Source organism: Arachis hypogaea, chromosome 10, assembly GCF_003086295.3.
Source record: "Arachis hypogaea cultivar Tifrunner chromosome 10, arahy.Tifrunner.gnm2.J5K5, whole genome shotgun sequence".
NCBI lineage: Eukaryota > Viridiplantae > Streptophyta > Magnoliopsida > Fabales > Fabaceae > Arachis > Arachis hypogaea.
Window position 1 is genome coordinate 69,745,729 of NC_092045.1, and position 17,271 is coordinate 69,762,999.

Sequence of the window (17,271 nt, forward strand, 5' to 3'; positions counted from 1 at the left end):
TGGCGTTCAACGCCAGTTTCATGCTGCATTCTGGAGTCAAATGCCAGAAACACGTCACAAACCAGAGTTAAATGCCAAAAACACATTACAACTTGGCGTTTAACTCCAAGAGAAGCCTTTGCACATGTAAAGCTCAAGCTCAGCTCAAGCACACACCAAAGTAGGCCCCAGAAGTGGATTTCTGCACTTAGACTTATTTTTGTAAACCCTTGTAGCTAGTTTAGTATAAATAGAACTTCTCACTATTGTACTAAGGGTCCTTTTTCCTAGTTTCAAATTTCATATCATATTTTGGGGGCTGGCCATTCGGCCATGCCTGGACCACCATCACTTATGTATTTTCAACGGTGGAGTTTCTACACACCATAGATTAAGGGTGTGGAGCTCTGCTGTACCTCAAGTTTTAATGCAATTACTACTATTTTCTATCCAATTTAGCTTATTCTTGTTCTAAGATATTCGTTGCACTTCAACATGATGAATGTGATGATCTGTGATACTCATCATCATTCTCACCTATGAACGCGTGATTGACAACCACTTCTGTTCTACCTTAGACCTAGCGCATATCTCTTGGATTCCTTTATCAGAATCTTCGTGGTATAAGCTAGAACCCTTTGGCGGCCACTCTTGAGAATATGAAAAGTCTAAACCTTGTCTGTGGTATTCCGAGTAGGATTCAATGATTGAATGGTTGTGACGAACTTCAAACTCGCGATTGTTGGGTGTGGTGACAGACGCAAAAGAATCAATGGATTCTATTCCGACATGATCGAGAACCGACAGATGATTAGCCGTGCTGTGACAAGAGCATTTGGACCATTTTCACTGAGAGGATGGGATGTAGCCGTTGACAACGGTGATGCCCTACATACAGCTTGCCATGGAAAGATGAAGGATTGAAGGAAGGCAGTAGGAAAGCAGAGATTCAACAGGAACAAAGCATCTCCATACACTTATCTGAAATTCCCACCAATGATTTACATAAGTATCTCTATCCTTATTTTATGCTTTATTTACCATTATTTTCGAAAACCATTATAATCATTTAAATCAGCTTAACTGAGATTTACAAGATGACCATAGCTTGCTTCATACCAACAATCTCCGTGGGATCGACCCTTACTCACGTAAGGTATTACTTGGACGACCCAGTGCACTTGCTGGTTAGTTGTGTGAAGTTGTGACAAAGTGTGATTCACGTTTGAGAGCGCTACCAAGACAATTTCGTGCACCAGCTCACCCAAGGGCTATCAGAAATATGATAAATAATCCCAGCCACTAGTAATTTAGTGACCTCCTTCTGCACCACCTCCTTCATGGCTGGATTCAGCCGCCTCTGTGGTTGAACCACTGGCTTAGCGTCATCCTCTAATAGGATCTTGTGCATGTATCTGGTTGGGCTAATGCCCTTAAGATCACTGATGGACCACCCAAGAGCTGTGTTGTGTGTCCTCAGCACTTAAATTAGTGCTTCCTCTTCCTGTGGCTCTAAGGTAGAGCTTATGATTACAGGAAAAGTGTCACCTTCTCCCAGAAATGCATACTTCAGGGATGGTGGTAATGGTTTGAGCTCGGGTTTAGGAGGTTTTTCCTCTTCCTGAGGGATTTTTAGAGGTTTTATTATTCTCTCTGGTTCCTCCAGATCAGGCTGAACATCTTTAAAGATATCCTCTAGCTCTGATTCGAGACTCATAGTCATATTGACTTTTTCCACCAGAGAGTCGATAATATCAATGCTCATGCAGTCGTTTGAGGTGTCTGGATGCTGCATAGCTTTGACAACATTCAACTTAAACTCGTCATCATTGACTCTCAGAGTTAATTCCCCTTTTTGGACGTCAATGAGGGTTTGTCCAGTTGCTAGGAAAGGTCTTCCTAGAATGAGAGTTGCACTCTTGTGCTCCTCCATTTCCAGCACCACAAAGTCAGTAGGAAAGGCAAATGGCCCAACCTTGATAATCATGTCTTCAATCACGCCTAATGGGTATTTAATGGAGCCATCAGCAAGTTGGAGACATATCCGGGTTGGTTTGACTTCTTTAGTCAAACCAAGCTTTTTGATAGTGGATACAGGTATTAGGTTGATACTTGCTCCAAGATCACATAAAGCTTTCTTGGTACAAGTACCCTCTAATGTGCATGGTATCATGAAGCTTCCGGGATCTTTAAGCTTCTCTGGTAAGCTTTTAAGAATGACTACACTGCATTCTTCAGTGAGGTAAACTTTTTCAGTTTCTCTCCAATCCTTCTTATGACTTAAGATCTCTTTCATGAACTTAGCATAAGAGGGTATTTGCACAAGTGCCTCTGCAAATGGAATCTTTATTTCAAGAGTCCTGAGATAGTCTGCAAAGCGGGCAAATTGCTTATCCTATTCCGCTTGGCAGAGTTTCTGAGGATAAGGCATTTTGGCTTTGTATTCGTCAACCTTAATTGCTGCAGGTTTATTTCCTACAGATGTGGTTGGAGAAGCCTTTTTAGAGGGGTTGCTATCAGCACTTGTATGTGTCTGATCCCTCACTGGCGTTTGAATGCCAGGGTTGGAAGCTGGATTGGCGTTGGACGCTAACTCCTTACCTGTTTCTGGCGTTTGAACGCCAGAACTGAGCTTCCCTTGGGTGTTTAATGCCAACTCCTTGCCTATTTCTGACGTTTGAACGCCAGAACTGAGCATGGGTTGGGCGTTTAACGCCAGCTCTCCACCCTTTTCTGGCGTTTGAGCGCCAGAATTATTCCTCTCTGGTCTCTTACTGTCCTCAGAGGGATTATGCTTAGCAGTTTGTTCATTTCTTGGCTTCCTACTGCCTTGAAGTGAGGTATTTAATATTTTCCCACTTCTTAATTGAACTGCTTGGCACTCTTCTGTTATTTGTTTTGATAACTGCTGTTCTGTTTGCTTCAACTGTACTTCCATATTCATATTAGCCATTCTTGTGTCTTGTAGTATCTCCTTGAATTCGGCTAGCTGTTTTGTTAGAAAATCTAATTGCTGATTGAATTCAGTAACTTGTTTTGTAGGACTGAGTTTAGCAGTTACTATTTTAGCCTCTTCTTTCATGGAATGTTTACTACTTAGGTACAGATGCTGATTTCTGGCAACTGTATCAATGAGCTCTTGAGCTTCTTCAATTGTCTTTCTCATGTGTATAGATCCACCAGCTGAGTGGTCCAAAGACATCTGAGCTTTCTCTGTAAGTCCATAATAAAAGATGTCTAACTGCACCCACTCTGAAAATATTTCAGAGGGGCATTTTCTTAGCATCTCTTTGTATCTCTCCCAGGCATCATAAAGGGATTCATTATCTCCTTGTTTAAAGCCTTGGATGTTCAGCCTTAGCTGTGTCATCCGTTTTGGAGGAAAATATTGATTCAGAAATTTTTCTGACAGTTGTTTCCATATCCTTATGCTAGCCTTAGGTTGGTTATTTAACCACCTCTTAGCTTGGTCTTTTACAGCAAATGGAAACAGTAATAATCTGTAGACATCCTGATCTACTTCCTTATCATGTACTGTGTCACCAATTTGTAAAAATTGTGCCAGAAACTCTGTAGGTTCTTCCTGTGAAAGACCAGAATACTGGCAACTTTGTTGCACCATGATAATGAGCTGGAGATTCAACACAAAACTACTGACTCCGATGAAGGGTATACAGATACTACTCCCATATGAAGCAGTTGTAGGGTTAGCATATGACCCCAGAGTCCTTCTGGACTGTTCATTTCCACTTAGGTCCATGATGGAGTAAGGAAGATGATGTAGATAAAAGTTTTATTTATTTTATTATATTTAAAAAAATTCAAAATAATAAAATAAAATAAAAACTAAAATAAAAATAAAAAAATTTGAAAATATTTTATGAGAATTTTCAAAAAAGTGAGGAGAGAGAAAGTGGTTAGGATATTTTTGAAAAAGATATGATTTTGAAAAATTTTGACCAAGTCAAACCAAGCAATTCGAAAATTATGAAAAATTAAAGGAAAAGATATTTTTTATTTTTTAATTTTGTTATGAAAGAGAAGAACACACAAAAGACACAAGACTTAAAATTTTTAGATCCAATGCTCCTTGTTTTCAAAAATTTTGGAGGGAAAACACTAAGGTACACCAAACTTAAAAATTTTAAGATCAAAACACAAAGAAGACTCAAGAACAACATGAACAAAAGAAAGAACACCAAACTTAAAATTTTTAGAAAACCAAAATAAAATTTTCGAAAACTAAAGAAAAATTAATAAGAAAACACCAAACTTAAAATTTGGTACAAGATTTAATCAAAGAAAAATTATTTTTAAAAAAGTTTTAAAAAATAGATGCCTAATTACCAATAACACAAGCACAATGCTCTAACGAACTGAGCTAGAAATTTAACGTGTTTTAAAAAGGTATTTTTAATATATATAAAAATTTTTTAAAAATACACAAGAAAAACAATACTTAACCTTGTAAGTGAGAATGATGTTAACGAAAATGAACAGAAGGAGGTTAAAGATATAAAGGGATATTTCGACAATTTAACGTTAAATTTAGCGGATTCAGATATTTAGATATTTTTATTAATTAGAACCTATTTTTTTTAGAGCATTAGTTGTGATATTTCATGTGTAATTTTATCAGTATTATAAATATTTGTAAGTAGAAATAGTACCTATTTAATTTAATTAGCCATTTTATCTATGAAATGTGCTTTTAATTTATTGAAAGGTGTAAAATAGGTCTTTCGGAAAAAAATTTCAATTTTTTTTTTCGTCAAATTTTTATCCCAATTCACATTAGACTAGAGCAGATTTTTATTGCTTTAACATTCATCAATTCCTATTCATAATAAAAAAAGTAAACATAGCCAAATTTGCCCTTATCTTGACCTATTTTTGTTTATTGAAATGTTTCTAAATAGTATAGCAATAATGACTTTTTAATTATTGGTTTGAAATTAAAAGTATAGTAAAATTTGAACATTTCTTATACGGCTTATATTTTTCACAAATAATATAATTTTAGTTAAAATAAATTTTAGGATAAAATATGTTTTTTGTCTTTAATATTTATAATTTTTTTAAAAAATTACTTTTAAAATCTAGCTGCATTTAATTTGATTTCTAAAGTTTTCGATTTGTATCAAAATTACCCATAAATATTAATTTAATATAGATTATTAGGGATAAAATTGAAAATTTTAATTTTTAAGAATAATTTTGACACAATAAAAAATGTTAGGGACAAAACTGAATGAGATTAAGCGTTAAAAATATTTTCAAAAAAAATTACAAATATTAAAAACAAAAAAAGTATAATTAATCTTAAATCTTAATATGAATTTATATATTTTGAAAATTGAATACATATAAATTTTATGTTTAAACCACAAAATAATATTTATACTTTTAAAAAATATTTTATTTTATTGTAAAAATAAATTACAAATGTAATATAAGAAAGGATATAAATAATGTTCTTTTAGTAATTTTACATTTTAATATGATTTTGGTTAACATTATTCTAACAATTTTTTTTCTATAAAAATATTGAAACATAAATGACATTGATATTTGTTGGGGTTTTTGGATTCCCTTCCTATGTGGAGAAAAAGTCCAAATATTAGTATCAAAATTCATGAATAGTTGAAGTGGCTGAGGTGAGTTAGGGTTGAGAAAGAGATGTCATTTTGAAAGGAGAAAACCAAACACTAGAGAGAAAGAAAGAGAGAAAGTTATTTTCGCACAAACACAAAGCTGTCTCTGTAAATTGGCCGCTACAAATTTGTTAACCGTTGGATCGAGCTCAAATTTGGACAGTGTATTCTACACATCTGGTTCTTTGATTTCACCATTCAGATCTTTGATTTGATATCTATAGCTGAAGATATTGGCCACGTATAGTAACTCTATTTTTGTGGTATTTTCATCTTCTTGTTTATTTTTTGAAAGCTTTGAAGCTTGGATTGTTTGGCTTGTTATATGCACGTTTTGTCTTGTGACTCTCTTGTACCCTATTTTTCATCATAGTGAAGCTATTTCCTGGTATTGGTGACTTGTGGCTTTTACATCTCTCATTGAGGAAGTTTTCCACGTTAAAAATCTTGGTGTATTAGCTTGTCTCTAATTTCTGGTTTATGTGATTTTTTCGCTGCTATTGGGTATTATGGTGTTGGTGTTAATACTTGTTGTGAATGGATATTGTTGCTCCTCTAATTCTTACAAGTAGAGAATTGTGTGTTTTATTCCTATCAATTGGCATCAGAGCTCCATTTTGGGTATTTGGTTATAACTAGCTTGAAAGATGGAGGTAAATAATTCTACTAGGATGATAAATTTGAATGACACTAATTACCATCTATGGAAGGGAAAAATGAAAGATTTATTGTTTGTCAAAAATCTACATTTATCCGTATTTTCTACACAAAAACCAGAATCTAAAACAGATGAAGAATGAGAGTTTGAACACCAACAAGTTTGTGGTTTTATTAGGCAATGAGTGGATGATAATGTTTACAATCACATTGCTAACGAGACTAATGCTAGGGCTTTGTGGAATCAAATTGAATCCTTGTATGCTTCCAAGTCTGACAATAATAAATTGTACTTGTTGAATATGTTGATGAATTTGAGATACAAGGAGGAGTCACAAGTATTAGATCACATGAATGAATTTCAAGGGGTCCTGGATCAGTTGTCAAGCATGAGAATCAAATTTGAAGATGAAGTTCAAGGATTGTGGTTGCTAAATACTCTACCAAATTCTTGGAAGACATTTCGTATCTCTCTTACTAATTCTGCTCTGAATGGTAAAGTGAGCATGCAACTTGTTAAAGGTTGCATTTTAAATGAAGAGATGAGAAGGAAGACGCAGAATTCTTCTTCACACTCTGAAATATTAGTCACTAAAACCAGAAGAGAAATCATAACAGAGTTCAAAAGGATAAAGGTAAAAGCAGGAGCAAATCCAAGGGAAGATACAAGAATGTTGAGTGTCACTACTGTCACAAAATTGGGTGATGTTAAAAAATATTGCTATCTTTGGAAAAAAGAAAACAAAGGTAAGCAAGAAAAGAAGGATAATAGTGGTAATGATCGTGTATCTTCTATTTCAGATGATCTTCTTACTGTTGATATTGCTAATTATGAGTACAAGGTCAATCTTGTTTCTGATGATGAGTTCAGCTGGGTAATTGATAGTGGTGCCTCAATACATGTTACACCGAAGAAGGAGTTCTTCACTTCTTATACTCCAGGTAATTTTGGAGTGCTTAAGATGGGTAATGATGGCTTGTCCAAGGTTATTGGTGTAGGAAATATTTGTCTTGAGACTAATATGGGAATGAAGCTACTACTCAAAGATGTTAGACACGCTCCAGATGTTTGCTTGAATTTGGTTTTAGTTAAAAGGCTTGATAATGAAGGCTTTGTAAACACTTTCGGCTTTGGAAAATGGAAGTTTACTAAAGGCAACTTAGTGGTGGCTCGAGAAAAAGGTACTTTAAGTTTGTATGTGATGCATGCCATGATTGCAAGAGGTAGTGTGAATGCAATTGAAAGTAAAGAAGTTTGTAGCTTGTGGCACAGACGAATTGGTCATATTAGTGAAAAAGGACTTAATTGTTTGGCTCGAAAGAATGCTCTTTTCGGTTTGAAGAATGCAGAGTTGGAGAAATATTCTCATTGCATGGTTGGCAAATAAAGAAGATTATCCTTCAAGAAGCATCAACCTTCAAGAAAATCATATTTCTTGGAATTGGTGCACTCCAATATTTGTGGTCCTTTGAAGGTACGGTCTTTTAGTGGAGCTATTTACTTTATTACTTTTATTTATGATCATTCAAGAAAGTTTTGGACTTATGCTTTGAAAACAAAGAACCAAGCTTTGAAAAAGTTCAAACAATTCCAAGCTTTGGTTGAGAGGCAAACAGATAAAAAGCTTAAATGTATTCACACTGATAATGGTGGTGAGTATTGTGGACCATTTAATGAGTATTGCTAGTAGCAAGGCATTAGGCATGAAAAGACACCTCTTAAAACACCTCATTGAATGGTTTGGTAGAAAGAATGAATAGAACATTGATTGAAAGAGTTAGGCGTATGCTTACTGAAGCTAAGCTACCTAAAGTCTTTTGGGGTGAAGCACTACTTAAAGCGGCTCATGTGATTAATCTGAATCCTACAATTGCTTTAGATAATGATGTTCTGGATCATGTTTGGTCGGGCAAAGATGTCTCGTATAGTCACTTGAGAGTCTTTGGATGCAAAGCATTTGTTCATGTTCCAAAGGATGAGAGGTCCAAGTTGGATGTGAAGACAAGGCAATGCATTTTTATTGGGTATGGTCAAGATGGGTTTGGTTATAGGCTTTATGATCCAGTTGAAAAGAAGCTTGTAAGAAGCCGTGATGTAGAGTTTATTGAAAATCAGACCATTGAGGACATTGATAAGGCAAAGAAGAGTCAATCACAAGAGAGTAGTGACTTGACTGTTGTAGATCCAGTTCAGCCTCCTCCTTTATCAGAACTAGCAGAGAATCAAGATTAGGAGCATATGCAGCAAAATGAGCCTTTGGTTCCTGATGACCAGGAGATGGGAGATCCGATTGATGCTCCAGTTGATGATGATGCTGATAATCAACCTGAGCTACCTGAAGATCCACCAGGTTTCCATCCTAGGAGGTCTATTAGAGAGCGACGACCTTCAACGAGGTATCCTTCTAATGAGTATGTGACATTTACTGATGGATATGTAACCTTGACTGATGGGGGAGAACCTAAATGCTATGTGGAAGCTATGGAAGGCGACGACAATAAGAAATGGTTTGATGCAATGCAAGATGAAATGAAATCCTTGCATGATAATCAAACATTTGAGCTTGTGAAGTTGACAAAAGGGAAGAAAGCTTTGCAAAACAGATGGGTTTATAGGTTGAAGCATGAAGAAAATTCTCAATGTCCAAGGTACAAGGCTAGATTGGTGGTCAAGGGCTATAGGCAGAAAAAGGGAGTTGACTATAATGAAATCTTTTCACCGCTTGTGAGAAGATCTTCTATTAGGACTGTTTTGAGTTTGGCTGCAAGTCTTGATTTAGAGATAGAGCAGATGGCTATGAAAACTTCTTTCCTTCATGGTGATCCTAAGGATGAAATTTACATGGAACAACCTGAAGGTTTCATGGTAAAAGGCAAAGAATATCATGTTTGCAAACTGAAGAAGAGCTTGTATGGCTTGAAGCAAGCTCCAAGACAATGGTACAAGAAGTTCGAGTCTGTTATGGCAGAACAAGGCTACAAGAAGACTACTTCTGATCATTATGTATTTGTTAAACAGTTTGCTAGTAATGATTTTATTATCCTTTTGATATATGTTGATGATATGCTTATTGTTGGTCAGAATGCTTCTAGGATTGATATGTTGAAGAAGCAACTTGCAATGTCATTTGCAATGAGGGACCTTGTGCCGGCAAAGGAGATTCTTGGTATAAGAATCGAGCGTGATAGAAAGGAGAATAAACTTTGGTTGTCACAGGAGAAATACATAGAAACAATGCTGTACAGGTTTCAAATGGAGAAAGCAAAGGCCGTCAGTACTCCTCTTGCTACACACTTCAAATTAAGTTGCAAGCAAAGTCCATCAAGTGATGAAGAGAAGAAAGACATGGAAAAAGTTCCATATGCATCAGCCATGGGTAGTTTAATATATGCTATGGTGTGCACAAGATTGGATATAGCTCATGCTGTTGGTTGTGTTAGCTGTTTTGTTTCAAACCCAGGAAGAGAGCATTGGAATGCTGTAAAATGGATAATGAGATATCTTCGTGGTACTTCTAACATGAAGTTGTGATATGGAAGTGATAAACCTATTCTAGTTGGTTACACTGACTCAGATATGGAGGAGATATTCACTCTAGAAGGTCCATTTTAGGCTTCTTGATCAACTTTGCGGGTGGAGCTGTGCCTTGGCAATCTAGATTGCAAGAATGTGTTGCTTTGTCTACTACCGAGGCCGAGTTTATTGCCATTACCGAAGCGTGCAAGGAGATGCTTTGGATGAAAAATTTCTTGAAAGAACTCGGGTTTACTCAAGAGAGGTATGTATTGTTTTGTGATAGTCAAAGTGCTATACATCTTGGTAAAAATTCTACTTTTCATTCTCGATCCAAACATATTGATGTGAGGTATCATTGGATACGTGATGTTTTGGATGCTGAGTTGTTGGAACTTGAAAATGTTCATCCTGATGAGAATGATTCTGATATGATGACCAAGGCATTATCAAGATGGAAGTTTGAAGTTTGTTGCTTAATCGCCGGATTGGCGGTTATCTCCACATAGTCGTGAGGGGGAGATTTGTTGGGGTTTTTGGGCTCCCTTCCTATGTGGAGAAAAATCCCAAATATTAGTATCCAACCCCATGAATAGTTGAAATGGCTGAGGTGAGTTAGGGTTAGAGAGAGAGAGAGAGGTCATTTTGAAAGGAGAATACCAAACACTAGAGAGAAAAGAAAAGAGAAAATTATTTTCACACACACACAAAGATGTCTCTGTAAATTGGTCGCTGCAGATTAGTTAACCGTTGGATTGAGCTCAAATTTGGACAGTGTGTTCTACACATTTGGTTCTTTGATTTTACCGTTCGGATCTTCGATTCGGTGTCTGTAATTGGAGATATTGGCCACGCACAGTAGCTTTGTTTTGTGGTATTTTCATCTTCTTGTTCTTGTTTTGAAAGTTTTGAAACTTGGATTGTTTGGCTTGTTGTGTGCACGTTTTGTGCTGTGACTCTCTTGTACCCTATTTTTCATCATAGTAAAGCTATTTCCTGGTCTTGGTGACTCGTGATGTTTACATCTCTCATTGAGGAGGTTTTCCACGTTAAAAATCTTGGTGTATTAGCGTGTCTCTAATTTTTGGTTTATGTGATTTTTTCGCTGTTATTGAGTATTATTATACTAGTGTTAATACTTGTTGTGAGTGGATATTATTACTCCTCTATTTTTTGCAAGTAGAGAATTGTGTGTTTTATTTCTATCATTATTAATTTAATTTTAATCAAAATTAATCTTATAAAAGCATACTTATATTAACATTAGTTTTCAAACATTAATCCAAATACCCATATAGTAGTTTCGTCTTTTTGTCAAACTAAGATCATGGCTAAAATATAAGTTTTTTTGTGTATCAAAAATTGAATCTTCTAAAAACCATAATGGATAATTTATTCCATTTATTTTTCAACTGTTTTTCGGATCATCCCACCACCTGATCCTAATACTCTCACATACCCCCAGTTTCACTCCCTCTCACTTGACGGTGACTGCATTGCCGTGCTCCCTCTCTCTCTCTCTCTCTCAGTTAGCCAACCATAACCCTCATCACAGCTTTTTCAGCTTCGAGGGGAATTCTGTTTCAGTCTTCGGCTCTCATTCTGCTCCCCTCGCTCCATTTGAGTCGTTCTGGTCTCGTTCTTCTCTTGCTCGCCCTCACCGCGCGCTACCCGTCACTGGTTCCTGTCGATTCTGGTAAGGTTTGTTCTGCTAGCTTTTTATCTTGTGATTTTCTGAATTTTCATGTGTAATTTTCTTAATTAATGATATTTGTGGTGTCTTGCTAAGATGTGGTTGTTAAATACTCAAACTGTGCAGTATCTTTAGTAAAATCTGTTCACGAACGCAAGAACTATGAGAGAAAAAGGAATGTCTTGTTACGGTTGGAATTAGTGGTCTAGCGGCTCTGAAGGTCAAGGTATTGATATTGTTTTCAATTTGTTATTTTGGGTGTGTTCTGTTAAAGTGAATTAAGGTGTATGCTATTGTTTTGATTTCATCTTAATTCTTGACTTGTTTCAATTTCATGGATCGAAGCTTGTAGATTTCAATTTCATGAAGAATCTTGATGACGAATTTTTTGATAAAACATTATATACATCATTCATCATATGGAAACATTCGGACAATATCTAATCATTTTGCTATGGATATATATGTCCGTTAATGTTATTTATGTGCGTATAGTTTAGAGCTGTAAGTGTTTTTTTTTTACATTTCGCCAGCCTAAGTTTTCTGCAGTTATCACTGGTTTGCTAATTTTTATAAACAGTTGTTATAGTTAATTTTTTAACACTAGAATTCAGGGTACATTGATTTGCCACCTATTTCGTTTAGCTTCTGCATGCATTTTGCTTTCATTCTTCCCCCTTGTGCATCAGCATTTTTTGGAGCTGAGAATTCTTATATGAAAATATGCAGGTTTCCTCCCTGTTGAAGAGTTCTTCAAACTTGAGCAATATTGGCAAGGTGTGTGACTTCCCTCTAATAATGGAGAAACTGTCCTTGCAGCAGCTATACACACTTCCAACTACAACCTCAACTCTTCCCATTCCGCAATTCCTCTTCCCCTTATTCACAGCCCCAACTCCCTTCCCAACCGAATTACACTCCCAAAGATGTTGCAGAACCACCATGCATCGTCCATTTGAAGCGTTCCCCAAGAGACAAGACCGTGCTTGCGTCAGCAAACAAACACAAGCAGAAGCAGAAGCAGAGGAAGAATCTTCTTATTCAGATGATGATCTGTCCTTCTTGTCCCTCAGCGAGAAGCCTGATAGGAACATGGCCTTGCTTGACGATTATGAGGCCGACGAGCTCGACTTGGATTTTGGCCCCAATCACCGAAGCGGTTCTTCTCTTTTCCTTTAGGTTTCATTGTGGGTTTGTTTTAAGTTGGTTTCTGTAAATTGATCAATATGTGGCCTGGCATACATTAACTGTGTCAAGTTCATATAGTTAATCTGCATTCTTATATTTATGTTGATTTTTTTGGAAATTGTTAGGTCCTATGGACAGTTGAATTTAGGGTGGGTTTTAAGGTGAGTTGGATGACTTTTGAAAAGAGTACTTATTTCTTTATCTTTTTTGGTAAAGATATTTTCTTTTAATTAGAAAAGCAATTTTGTGTTTAGATAGAAAAAGATAAGAACTCTTTTTTTAATAGACAATTGTTTAAAATAATTTTTAAATTTAGCTTTTTTAGAAAGCAACATGTTGCTTGCTTAGAATTTTTTTTAATTTTTATTTTTTTAAAATATTATATCTAACACCTTTATAATTAAGTAAGTACTTTTTTAATGAAAAGATGTACTTAAAAAAGCTAATCCAAATGGGTACTTGGTATTGCTTATTAGAGAGATACTTTTGCATTATAAATTGATTCTTTTTAATCGGACACCAAAAGCTTATATTTTGGTTCGTTAACAAAAATACACCATGAGCACCAAAATTTAGCCACCAATATCAAATTTTGATAATTGTGAATCCTTTTTATTATAAATGTGAATCTGGTTTTAATTCTATATTTTCATGGAGGTTGATATATTCTTTATGAAGTTTGATTACAAATATAAATCTGGTTTGATTATAAATGTGATTTTGATTGGTATTTTTTGGACATTATGAGCCATTCAGTATCCCTATATGGAGAGGGTTGATGGTGGTTAATTTTGGGGAGTTCATGTAGCACGCGCTTTTGTTATGCTTTACCAAACATAATTAAAGCTTTCAAAATGCAGCTGTTGAAAAATATTAGGAGCTCAGCAGCTCTTGAAACATCACAGCAATAACAAATCCATCCTTAGTGGATGGGCACTCATTTGTACTGTGCATTGCCTTGCATGATTATATCAAGGAAAATAAAACAGAAGAAAACTAAAAATTCAGATTTTCAGATGATGAGCAGTTTATTATTCTAATCTAGTTGTTTAAATTTATACCAGCTTTTGCATTTCTTGATTTGGATGTGTGAAGGTAAATGCAGGATATGTGGCTTTACTTGGCAAGCCAAATGTTGGGAAGAGTACACTGGCAAACCAAATGATTGGCCAAAAGCTCTCAATAGTTACAGATAAACCTCAGACAACCAGGCATCGAATTCTCTGTATATGTTCTGGCTCAGATTATCAGGTTTAATTTAATCATAGCTAATTTTCGTTTTTCATTTGATCAGCTTATCTATTTGGTTCCTTGTTGCTTGTCATTCATGGCCCTTTGATTTTCGTTATATTCTCTTGTCCTTTTCCTTCTACCTCTACTCCCCACAACAATTTGCCAGTTTCTTTTGTTTTGAGTGAAAGATAATTCACACACCTGTAGGATATTATGAATTGTCTGCTGGTTATGTTCTAAAATCATAGTGATCTTTGTGTCATTTTGCTCTATATTATGCAAATTTGAATGTTTTTTATTGGCACCTCGTCATGGGCTTCAATCTATAATAAGATTACTGGAAAAAAGGGCATTAGGTAGATGGAGTGATTGAATGAATTGGTGTAAGATAAATGGATCAAAATTTGTTTTAATATTCTTTAAATTTCATAAGTTCAACCATCAAACTCAAGTTATCAAGTCCTTTTTAATTTATTTATCCATTAATTGTTACCCATGGCAATAGACTAATAAATATACCGTGTTTGTCGTTCTTAAGGGATGTGTACTAGCATTCTCTTTTACCTTCATTTATCTGATCACTTAATCTCTTGCAGATGGTACTTTATGACACACCTGGCGTCTTACAGAAGGAAATGCACAAATTAGACTCAATGATGATGAAAAATGTTCGCAGTGCTGTGGTAAATGCTGACTGTGTGTTGGTCCTTGTTGATGCATGTAAAGCGCCTGAAAAAGTATGGTTCTTGTTTTATAAAACCAATTTATATGTTTTCTTCAATTTCTAATTCGCTTTTTGTCTTTAGATTGATGAAGTGTTGGAAGATGGAATAGGAGACCTTGAAGAAAAGCCTCCAACTCTATTGATTCTGAACAAGAAGGATCTTATCAAACCTGGTGAAGTTGCAAAGAAACTGGAGGTTGGGATTCTTCAATATAATTGTGTTAGCTTATATAAGTTTATATACTATACTGACATAGGGATGTTTTTCTGCTGTTCCATGTCCTTTTCAAATTCTTTGTAGTGGTATGAGAAATTTACCGATGTTGATGAGGTGATTCCAGTTAGTGCCAAATATGGTCATGGGGTTGAAGATGTCAGGGACTGGATACTGTCAAAGCTTCCCAATGGACCAGCTTATTATCCAAAGGCAAGTCAAATATCAAAATTTCTTTGCCTCGTTCAAATTTCCATACTTGCTTCATCATTTTTTCACTTCACTTCTAGCGTGTTCATTTGACGCCAAAAGAGCTCTCTCTTCTGCTAGTCCATACCTATCTTTGGAAAGTAGGTAAAATGCATTTGTGTGTATAGAAGTTCTAATGAGTGATGAAGAGTAAAGTGAAGTCAAAACTAGCTTGTTAATTTGAATAATTCTGGTTATGTAAATGAACGTAGCTGTCTTAAATCTGCAAGTTGGTAAGATATTACAATTACAATTTAACTAAGAATATTTTTATCTAGTAAAAGTTAAGAGTGAATTGATGTAATTAAAAGTTAACAGTGTTTGGTACATAATCATAACGGTATAGGTTAGATATAAAGTTCCATACACGTAATTATTGACAGATTTTAGTGGTGGCTGTTGTCAGTGCCTACTGTTTACAGGCAACCAGTTTGCACTTTGCAGCTAAGTACACCTACATACTGACTGAAATAGACCCTTTATGGTAAAGAATAGGGAAAGGAAGCATAGGCTTGTAACCATAGTTCAGATACTACAAATATTGTGAAAATACTGCATAATTGCAATCCTCTGAGGCTCAAATAGATAAAGTAGTGTCTTTTAGCTACAAAATGTAGCACAGCTCCTCCCTTGCCATCACTAGAGCATTCTGGTATGCTGCTCATGATAGGTTAATTTTTTCTTATACGTTCTCCGCTCTAATGTTGTTCCTGAATTTGCAGGACATTGTCAGTGAGCATCCAGAAAGATTTTTTGTGGCTGAAATTGTTAGAGAAAAGATTTTTATGCAGTATCGAAATGAGATTCCGTACGCATGCCAGGTAATTATAAAGGGTTTATTTTGTTCGTGGACCGTGGTACACCTTCACCTCCCAACCCTGCAAAATGGAAAACAAGATAGACAAGGAAAAGAGGGTTTCCGGGTTGAAAAAAGGAAGGAACAACCAAGTTATTATTATAGCAATATATATTTAAAAATATTTTCTTAATTTTCAAATCATCCAGGTAAACGTTGTAAGCTATAAGACTCGGCCAACTGCAAAGGATTTCATACAAGTGGAGATTTTGGTTGAGAAAAACTCTCAGAAGATAATTGTTATTGGAAGAGTATGTCACTTACACTTGTAGTTCAGCGGTTCTGACATATATGCACTAGTTTTGATTTGACTTTAATTTCTAATATGAGATCATAGTCTCCGAAAAAGAAAAGAAGTTTATGCATGTTTAGGCATTGACACTAGACATTGCTTGCAACCAAAAGTGACCTGTAAATTAAATGAGTGTTTATGCAATGCATTATAAAGGCTGAACAGTGACCCATGTGTATGTTGCCTGTCAACTACAACAGGAAGGAAAGGCTTTGAAACTGCTTGCAACAGCTGCTCGCCTTGACATAGAAGATTTTCTACAGAAGAAAGTTTATCTTGAGGTACTTACGTATATTATGATCAAAGTATTACTTTTGCGTGGTGCTTGGTTGAACTCGGACATTGTATTTTTTACTGCTTCATTAACTAATCTTGATCTTCAATTAGTAGAGTGGTATAATCAATGTGCATTTTTTTTCCCTTTCTTGTTGCCGGATAATATTTACCTCGAGGTGATGTTTGAACAGATTGAAGTGAAAGTCAAAGAAAATTGGCGACAAGATGAAGGACTTCTTAATCATTATGGTTATGGGGGTCAGATACGTGTTATATGACCCAAAGAAGCAAATTTATGTTCGTCAAATATTCCTTGATGTGTAAGATATGATCCCTAGGCGTCGGTGCCACCAAACGTAATATAATTTTGATTGACACTAACCCCCCTTCCCCACCTTTCTTCTTTCAAGTTAAACCAATTTCTTCAAACTAGACTAGATCGATCTGGCAAAAAATTGGCAAAATCGACGGTAAATCGGCAAACTGGTTTGTTCAAATTTGGGGAAAAAATATTCATTCAATTTTATACCCCAAAAAAAGTGAAGCAGAGCGATGAGTGGTGGTGAGAGCGGAGGCGGGGGAACTGAGGGCGAAACAGAGCGAGGTTATTGGCTCCACCAATGGAAGAGATAAGGGGGAGAGTGACGGGGGAAGTGCACCAAGTACTACGGAGGGTGGGCAAAGGGCATCTAATGGATTAAATGAGGATTCTTCGAAGAGTTTTAGAGTCTCCTTTCATGAC

At 35.7% G+C, this 17,271-nt stretch overlaps 1 protein-coding gene across 9 annotated transcripts; it reads left to right on the forward strand.

Annotated features, from left to right (window-relative positions):
- Nucleotides 1–11,125: 11,125 nt before the first annotated feature.
- On the forward strand, nucleotides 11,126–16,910 carry LOC112715654 (GTPase ERA-like, chloroplastic). 9 transcript variants are annotated; one of them, XM_025767436.3, is made up of 12 exons: nucleotides 11,182–11,500; nucleotides 11,624–11,723; nucleotides 12,227–12,656; nucleotides 12,811–12,846; nucleotides 13,781–13,936; nucleotides 14,515–14,655; nucleotides 14,725–14,838; nucleotides 14,944–15,069; nucleotides 15,828–15,926; nucleotides 16,111–16,212; nucleotides 16,454–16,534; nucleotides 16,721–16,910. In XM_025767436.3, the coding sequence occupies exons 3-12, from the start codon at nucleotides 12,543–12,545 to the stop codon at nucleotides 16,805–16,807; spliced, it is 1,056 nt and encodes a 351-aa protein (XP_025623221.1). In that variant the 5' UTR covers nucleotides 11,182–11,500; nucleotides 11,624–11,723; nucleotides 12,227–12,542; the 3' UTR covers nucleotides 16,808–16,910. The 9 variants fall into 9 exon arrangements, with proteins under 9 accessions (XP_025623217.1, XP_025623220.1, XP_025623218.1 ...); XM_025767432.3 differs by lacking the exon at nucleotides 12,811–12,846 and having other exon boundaries at nucleotides 11,126–11,500; nucleotides 13,791–13,936; XM_025767433.3 differs by lacking the exon at nucleotides 12,811–12,846 and having other exon boundaries at nucleotides 11,132–11,505; nucleotides 13,791–13,936.
- Nucleotides 16,911–17,271: the final 361 nt, after the last annotated feature.